Here is an 8793-nt window from a genome sequence, read left to right on the forward strand (position 1 = left end):
ACACCAGCTGACAAACTCTTGCTAGGACACTACTAGCGAGAAGGACTGCAGCACAATGGTCCTGGTACCATGCAATTTTCCAACTGGAGGGCCAAGTGTTTGCTAGAAAAATATTCTGCTACCCCTTATTTCACAGAAAAAACAGTGCAAGTATGTAATAAAGTATTTAAATTTTAAATCTTGAGACAGTAATCCTTTTAAATACTGTACTTACTTGTTTCAGTGATCTGCTATTTTTTTTATTTGCAAGTAAGTTGGGCTGCAGGTTACACAGTCCAGCTGTAAAGTTGTCAACTCTTAAGATTTAAAATCTTGACTTTTTTTAATACTCAGAATTTCCACTTAACACCGAAGAGTCTTACAGACTTGTAAATTTACAAGCAAGATTTTCTTTTCAAGGACAGCCAGCAGGGAGCAGCAGATTATAGTCCATGCAGAAATAGCTGCATCCCTTGTTAAAAAACTGAAAAGGTCACTAGTAACTTGTTTGTTTCTTGTCTTAGTTACTTGGTTTGATTCCACTTCTGGGTGTTACTTGTTCAAAAAAACTTGTTACAAGGAAAAAAAAATTGTCATATTTTAGCTTTAATAGGAGACTGAAAATCGAATTGATCAGTGCAACAAAGATTAGAAATTTACTTTGTGCAGTAGAGCTTGCTACTTATATTCTGCAACAAGACAGGCAAATCACATGACAGTTATTGCCTTAAAATAGCAGTAAACTAACAGTGAAGTCAAAAAAAGGAGAGTATTTCTAGCTGGTCACTTATCTCTAGAGAAAGAGATGTTTTTTCCACCCACAACTGCAGTGGAAGTTTTTAGCCTTTTCTGTTATACAAAAAGGCTGCAAAAATTCAGACTTTGCATTGGTAATTTAATGTTTGTCCAACCTGCCTTTCAAGGCAAGTATATACATCCTATTAACAACTTGCAGACAAGTCTCAGACTCAAGACAGTGAAATATGAAGGAAGTGCAGCCAGCTTCTTGCATACCTCTTGGCTCCCTCCTGCAATGCTGTCTAGACTCCCAAGCACTACCTAAAACCTACAGCTCTGACTCCTCCTAGCAGAGCCCAATGCAGATACCAATACAGTTACTCTGAGCCTCTGTGCTTGCCTAGAGCATGAGCCACCACCTCACCAGCACAGCCCCACCACAGCTGGGGCTTCTCACCTGAGCTCTCCTCCACAACCTCCAGGCAGAAGTGACAGCAGGTTTTAGCTGCCACTTAACTGCAAGTGAGCACAACTACCACCACAGCCTTCTAGTTTTAAGATTAAAAACATTTAAGCACAACTCTTCATCTATCAAGGTACTGCCATGAACTAAGTTCTGGGAACAGGATACTGGTGTTTTACTAACACGAGCTGAAGAATGGCACAAGACACTAGATTACGCCTTTTTTATTTCAAAAGCTAGGATAGCTTCAATATCCATGTCATGGTGAATCAGAACACATGTAAAATACCTTACAATACATTAGATTCCAAAAAGGTACCAAAAAGTACAGTAAAATTAACACTTCCATTACAGGAAATGTATGACACAAAAACAATACAAAATAAAAAGGTGGAAAGTGACACTGGTTCCCTAAGATGCATCTCATTCTGTACAACTGGAGTAATGCAGAGTCCATAGTTAACTCCAAGAGGCAGTCCCTAGATGCAGAGCTGCAGCTTTAAGCAGACCCTCAAAATCAGTTTCAGTTTAACCTATTAATAAAATCATTAATTAATATCTTCAGCAATGCTGAAATTTACACACCACACTGTCTAGACAACTAGTTATCGGTAAGTATTAAACATGTAAAACATTTCCAGGGAGCTCTTCCAAGTAAGATGCACATTTAACAGGCCATAGAAATTTATTGTAAAGTTAAATTTGGTACAGAACTGAAGTATCCATCTACAGCATTGTATACAAAACCTATGCAGTCATTTTCCAAAAGAGACCATGCCACTGCATACCTGAATAAGTTTGATCAATATGGCTTGTAGTTATTCTGATGACCACCACGTCTTGGTGTCTTCCCATAATTTGCACTGCCTTGACCTATGAACAAGAGAACAAATGCATTAAACTGCTAATTAGTTATGCTTGCTTATACCCAATACAGTTCTCTTTACTTACTGTAATCATAGCCTGGTCCATATCCATAATACCCATATCCTGAATAATCATAGCCTCCATAGCCACCATAACCTTGCTGATAGCCGTATCCTTGATTCCCATAACCCTGGTTCCAGTAATTGCCATAACCTTGATTCCAATTTTGACTTTGAGCTATAGAAGGGAAAACCATCCACAAAATCCCATTTTAGTACACACAACTTATTTAGAATGTGTCCATACTAAAGTAGTGTGTGTGGTACTTACCACCGCCTCTTCCACCTCTGCCTCTTCCTCCATAGCTACCTCTTCCTCCGCCACTACTGAACTGTTGCTGCTGGTACACTTCTTTTGGCTGTGCTACCTTAATCTCACACTGCAAATAAAAAACCAGGAAGAGTATGTAAAGTGTTTCAGAGCAGCATTTCCCAGCCTGAGCACCTGGAGAAGCCAAAGGTTCCTCTGGAGGCAAAGGAGGTGTACACACTGTGCTCCTCTCAGGTGAGCAGCACTACTGCATAACCAGGGGCATCTGATTTATTGTGTCAACTGGGCAAAGGTAAGTCACTGTCAGCCTTTCCAAGAGGCCACTGCTTTCAGGGCATTTTATTCGCCTATTCCCTACCAGCAGTTTACCCATGGAAGAGGTGCTGAGGCCACCTCTCCACAAGGCTGCCCTCTCACCTGGCACAACCTCCAGAACAAGGCTGTTGCTATCAGTGCTATGACCTGCACTGAATGAACAAGGTTCTGAGAAATGCACCAGAACCCAGCAGCCGCTGTATACACCCTGCACACTGTGTATGTGGCTGGACTGTACCATACCTCTACCAACCCCTGAAATCATCATTTATCAAATACTAACAGGTAAAGCCAACCAAAGCTGACATTTCCAAGACAGGTTCCCAGGCTGCAGTTCAAGCTGTCAGCCAACCACCTGGTTCCTGGATCTGTGCACAGTCCAGGAGTAAAGCTACTGCTGCTGCAGAAGGAACAACAGCACCTGAGCAAGTCTGGCTTGGAGTTCTTCACCACAGGACCTTTAAGGTAATCTGCTTTTTATTCTCTATGGCTATAACATAAAAATAAGTCATAGGTATGAAATACAGAAATTTCTCAGCTCTCTTGGTATGTAAGCATTCATCTCTCCTGAAAACAAACGTCACTGCTAACCAGTGACTTTCCCAGTGCATTAGGTTTGCCAAAATTTGTGCTGTCCTGTATCAAGACCAGTCTTAAAGCAAATGCAGTCTAAGTCAGTGTCAGACAGTATGACCCAATGTAATAGGGCTCTGACGTTATGTGGACAGTCAGCACTGGCCTCAGAGCAAGGGAGCAGGGACACCTTGAGCCAGTACACATCATTTGCCTCCAGTCCTCTCCTCATTTGTTGATACATGAGCCTCTCTCCATTAGCTATTCCCTCAGATGAGCAGTCAGCTGGTCAGAGCACCTCACACCACTTACAGCAGTTCCCATAACCAGGTGACCAGACACAAGCTGCCCCAAGCATACATTCACTCTCTGGATCCTTGTACTACATTTAGGGGACAAGGTTTTGGCAGCAGGGGGGCTGCAGGAAGGGGCTTTAGAGAAGAAAGCAGAAGCTGCCCCCAGCAGACAGAGCCAGTTTCAGCCAGATGCTTACAGAGTTAAGCATCTGCAAGGCTTTCATTTATGCAAGTGGTCTATGCTGAAAATAGGCATCTACCTGTTGGAATGGCTTACACTGCTACACTGATACATAAGCCAATTTCTCCACATATATTTAATGAATGCAATTAGATACTTTACATACAAAAAGCCTTAAACCCAGCAGTTAAAGCCACAAATACTGCCAAAGAGCCTCTGTGACTGAACTTGCAGCAAAACACCACTATGGTAAACTTCAAGCTGTCCTTATTGTAAATTTGGTACTTTGACCCAAGAGGTCTACAAAAACCTTTCCAGGTTATATGCTTGGACAAAGAGTTACAAGTCAGTGTTTCTACCTTGCTTCCACTGACGTTATGGAATTTCTTCTCCAAAACCTTCTTCACTGGATCCTCTTCCTTGAAAGTGATGAACACAAACCCCCTCCTTTTGTTGGTCTTTGGATCCATTGGCAGTTCAATTGCTTCAATCTGAAGACATGAAATACTATTTTCAGACTCATGTTTTAGAGATGAACAGTTAAATGCACAGAAACTGGTACAGCAAAACTTAAGTTTTCTTTCTAAGCATATAATGCAACACCAAAGTTGCAAGCCCTTCTGTGCCAACACTGGCTTTCAGATTAGAGATTTCCATTTTACAACTCTTCAAACTGATTTTAACATCAGTTAAAATGCTTTGAGTTAAAGACAAGGGTATCTAACTAGCAATGGAAGCACCTAGTGCAGTAAGTGCCACCTTTGCTCTGAAGATGGGAAATTTCTGCATGTTACAGAAGGCGTGATACATCTGAAGTTAACTTACTTTGAAACTTGCATATCATTAATAAACTAAACAGCAACTTTCAGAGTTTACTAAGATACCATTACACACCTCTCCAAACTCTCCAAAGTATTCCCTGATTTTCTCTTCTGTGGCTTCTGGGTTTAGTCCACCAACAAATATTTTCTTCACTGGATCCTTTTTCATTGCCATGGCCTTCTTGGGATCAATTAGTCGTCCATCTAGTCTGTGTTCTTTCTGTTCCAGAACCTAAAAGATAGTTTGGTATGATTAACTCAAGCTGAAAAGTTTTCCCTAGAAGTTAAGGATCTAAAATATGAAGCTTAAATTCACCTTTTCAACACTCCCAGGCTCTTTGAAGAGAATAAATCCAAAGCCTCTGGATCTTCCTGTGTTAGGGTCCATCTTTATCGTACAGTCAGTTACTTCACCAAATTTGGTGAAGTAATCTTTTAAGTCTTTTTTGCTTGTATCCCAACTGAGGCCACCAACAAACATCTTCCTGAAATTTCAAGGAGAGAAGAGCTATTCAGATTCAGGAAGCACTGCAGAAAAGCACATGCAGTAAGATGCTCAGTGGTACGCACCTCAGCAGCATTGTCAGAACAGGACCAACTGTTCCGAGTGCAACACCTGCACCTTGTCAAAAGCTGCTGATACTACAGGAGTGCACAAGGGTGGGCTTCTCCCCCTTCTTTTTGAGGCAATGCCACAATGCACTCTGACATTTATTAGATTATATAAGAAATAGTAAGAATAGCCTGAGATATTCCTTGCCAGTAACTTACATTCTTACAAAAGTGTTCTATAATTTGCAAGAAAGCAGAATTGATTTATCAAGTACTGCCAACTCTTGCAAAGAACCTAGGACCATTCCTACTGCTCTGAAAGCATTCAGCAAAGAATATGGCATAAAAAGCGAAGTATTTGAGCTCTCTTAGGTTTTGGTTAAATGGCTGTAAAAATTTTAGTCCAGGTATCTGTGACCTCCAGTACCAGTCACATACAAAAGATGGGACTTTGGACCTGCCTTAACTACTATGTTGTGCACTTCTTCCTGCTTAGTTACTGACTCTAGTTCTATCTTCATCAGTACTACAGGAGTCTCTCCATTCTTAGTATTTAATTCTAAGTAGGCAGATACAGTTCTTCCCTGCCCACTTTCCCATACAAAATACCCTCTGAAGGAGGATATCTATCTTAAAGAACTAAATTCGAGGCACAATACAGAAGTGAAACTAACAAACAAAACAGTGATATCAGGCAATAAGGCATTTTTCAAATGCTTCACTTCAAATGAAAACATTAATAACATGGCTGCATTTTCTATTTTCAGAGTTTCCAAGGTAACAAACTAAGCTTTTAAAAGCATTCGAGCCTTTTTATCTAACTATAGACTGAAACAGTTTAAGTTGTCATTACTCTGTATGGAGGCAACCTAGATTGGCACTACAAGCTAACAGCACTTCAGAAACTAAACTATGCTGAAATAAAATTGGCTTTTGGTGTTTATATGTAACTTTGATTTACAAGAATCGGCATCTATTTCTGTATAAAAGGCAGTAGGGGAGGGAACCTTATGGGGTTTTTGCTCTTTTTTCCTCAACTGGGTGAAACCATACCATGTATCAGCTGAACTCAAGTTTTTTCAGCAGACCAAGCTGTGCACTCTGGATGAGTGCAGCAGGAAGCACAGGGTCCAAGTAAAGTGTGTGCTTCCTGCAGCCATTACATCAGAGCCTTAGAGGAACAGCCTTACGAAGTTTACTAAGTCTTTCAATACCAGGTAGAAGAAAGGGGCTTGGGGGATTCCTTCCCATCCCAACAGCTGACTATGGCTGCTATAACCTGTACAGACTGACAGTGGCTTTCTACAGCACACCCTGTCATCACTGACCACACTTACAGAATTAACAAGAGATTGGGGGGATGACAGGAATTTGTCTGGAGGCAGCTTTGGCTGCTTTATGGCATCAGGTTGGTGTTGTAGCATTGCCACATGCTAAACTCACCCCTTACCACAGCAGTATGTGTTACACTTCGCAATTTGCAGTGCTTTGTTTTGTAACTGGAAAAACTGATACCTAATTTAAACACCACAATACAGAGCCTTTGAAACTATGACAAAAATCCTGATATTTGGCTTTGCCTTCAGAGGCCACATAAACTGGACAACTGCACCCTTAACATGCAGTCATTTTTCCCCTCCTGAGTGTATTAGTGCAGCTAAATGGAAGCTTATTTCAGCTCTTAACAAAACCCTCTAAAACCAGTGCTTTGGAAAGCTCTCATTTTAGGACAGTGCTACATTTTTCACATGGGTCAATCCCTCTGAATAACTGCTTTTGTCAAAAGTTTCATTTCATATCGATTTGGGGCTGAAGCTTGTCATCTCCTGTTCATGGAAGAAAAATACTATCACTCCTTTTTCAGTACGGAATACTAGAAACAGTAAAGAAAAATTCGTACATAGCTAAAAGGCCTGGTTCTCAATCCTTCTAGTGTCTGCAAAAGGTACATCCGGTCCCAGCTTGCGGGAAGCTTGTACAAGTGTTATTCGTTCCTTTATCGTCAAAATCTATTACACTGGCTTCAGCTCTGTTTAACCAGAGGGATCTGACCCTCTGGTTCAGGGCTCAACGATAACAAAGGGAGTTCCAATTAAATACATGGGGTAGCCTGAGTAACAAAGACCTGCTTGAGAAATAGGTAAGTAATGTCCATGTCAAGTACATGTATTTACGAACAGGCCAACTATGATAGAAAAGAAATTTCTCTTGTGTAGACTACCAAAACACAGCGAAACTACTCTTGACTCCCCCAGAAATCCCCTGCAAGACATAAGGCATTTTCTGACAATGCTGCAAAGCTGCACACCAAATTCGCTCTTACCGATTTAAACACACCGCGCATCGTCTCAATCGTGCTGATTTTTCCATTTACTTCCCTTAAAAAAACTTAGCTTACCCCCACTGCCTTCCAAGGCCAGGATTATTTATGTGCTTTACACAAAACACATTCACATCTACATCGACGCCGGTGGCGATAGGCCATGCGATCCCCACAAAGTTCCAACCAGCCCCCCTCCCCCAACAGAAAGCAACTCCCTCCATCCGCCCCTTTCGCTAAAGAGAGAAAGGATCAAGAAAACGCGGGAGAGGTAAATGCCCTTCCATTTTACAGCGTGAGACGGCAACAGCCCCGCTCGGCGCCCCTCCCCCAGCCGCCACATGGCGCCAACAAAAGGCAGCGCCAGAACAAAGGAAGCGCTGGTGCTGCAGGGCCCCGGCTCGGCGGGGCCGCTCCCGCCGCCCTCCCCGGCGGGCCGAGCGGGGCCGGGGGCGCTGCCGCCGCCGCAGGGCCGCGCCGGGCCCGGCGCTCCGCACATGGCGCCCGCGCTTACCCCGCGTCCTCCTCGTTCTTGCTGGCGTTGATCTGGTCGCCCTCGGCCCCATTCTGGCTGGCGGCCGTGCCCGCTGTTCCCGCCGCTGGGCCGGCTCCAGCCGCCGCCGCCGCTCCCGCCGCTCCTGCAGCTCCCGCCGCCGCCGCCGGAGCCCCTCCGGTCTCGGCCTGCTGCTCCCCGGCGCTCTCGGCCGCTTCGTGCCCGTTCTGGGTGGCGCCAGCCGCCAGCTGCTGCTCCGCTTCCGACATGGTGCCCCGTCCGCAGAGGGAGAGGGACGAAAGGCGCCTGCAAGAGACGAGCGCGGGTCAGCGCGGCGGCTCCTCCCCAGCCGGGCCGGTCTGATCCGGTCCGCTCACACCCCTCCCCCTTCCCGCCGCCGCCATCCCGCTCGTACTCACTTTAAAATCCGCTCCCGATAAAACCCGGGCCGACCGAAGTCTAATTAAAACCGCCCCGGCACTGGTGCTGGAGCCGATCCCGCTCCCCGCGGCTGCTCCGCACCGGCCCCGCCGCCACCGCCGCCTCCCCCTCAGACACGTACTCAGGCCCGCGCCCGCGACGCGTGGCCGCCTTTATACCGCCGGAGCCTGCGCCACACCGCAACAAGGCGCGCCCCGGTTGGTCACCGCGCCCTGTCACTCAGGGGGTTCTGCTCTCACTACTGGCTGTCCTGCCGGGGTGGGCGGGGTCATGCTGGGAGAGGCGGGTGAGGCGGGGCCGGGAGTCGCTGGTGGGGTCGGAACAGCCCCGGGCGGGATCGGGATCGGGATCGGGATCGGGATCGGGATCGGGACTGGGACTGGGACTGGGACTGGGACTGGGACTGGGACTGGGACTGGGACTG

The 8793-nt window shown here is 45.3% G+C and overlaps 1 protein-coding gene and 1 long non-coding RNA gene across 5 annotated transcripts in view; one reads left to right on the top strand and one right to left on the bottom strand.

Annotated features, from left to right (window-relative positions):
• LOC121658072 (heterogeneous nuclear ribonucleoprotein A/B-like) overlaps window positions 1-8489 on the bottom strand; it is a 28954-nt gene extending 20465 nt beyond the window's left edge. The window contains exons 1-9 of one of the 4 annotated variants that reach the window (XM_042014485.1): window positions 8348-8489; window positions 7950-8234; window positions 4880-5048; window positions 4637-4795; window positions 4102-4233; window positions 2378-2486; window positions 2132-2284; window positions 1969-2053; window positions 1389-1713 (exon numbers count right to left, since the gene is read on the bottom strand). In XM_042014485.1, coding sequence (XP_041870419.1) covers window positions 1983-2053; window positions 2132-2284; window positions 2378-2486; window positions 4102-4233; window positions 4637-4795; window positions 4880-5048; window positions 7950-8197 — 1041 coding nt within the window. In that variant the 5' untranslated portion in view covers window positions 8198-8234; window positions 8348-8489 and the 3' untranslated portion in view covers window positions 1389-1713; window positions 1969-1982. Of the gene's footprint in view, window positions 1-1388; window positions 1714-1968; window positions 2054-2131; window positions 2285-2377; window positions 2487-4101; window positions 4234-4636; window positions 4796-4879; window positions 5049-7949; window positions 8235-8347 lie in introns of those variants that run through there. The other 3 variants (XM_042014484.1, XM_042014487.1, XM_042014486.1) reach the window with 3 other exon arrangements.
• On the top strand, window positions 2486-4610 carry LOC121658075. Its single transcript, XR_006013838.1, has 2 exons — window positions 2486-2611; window positions 2978-4610. It is a non-coding gene; the product is annotated as an uncharacterized LOC121658075 (long non-coding RNA).
• Window positions 8490-8793: the final 304 nt, after the last annotated feature.

The sequence above is a fragment of the Corvus kubaryi genome, unplaced genomic scaffold (assembly GCF_017639235.1).
Source record: "Corvus kubaryi isolate FWS band 111438036 unplaced genomic scaffold, C.kubaryi_AGA036_p1.0 split2-37374, whole genome shotgun sequence".
Lineage (NCBI taxonomy): Eukaryota > Metazoa > Chordata > Aves > Passeriformes > Corvidae > Corvus > Corvus kubaryi.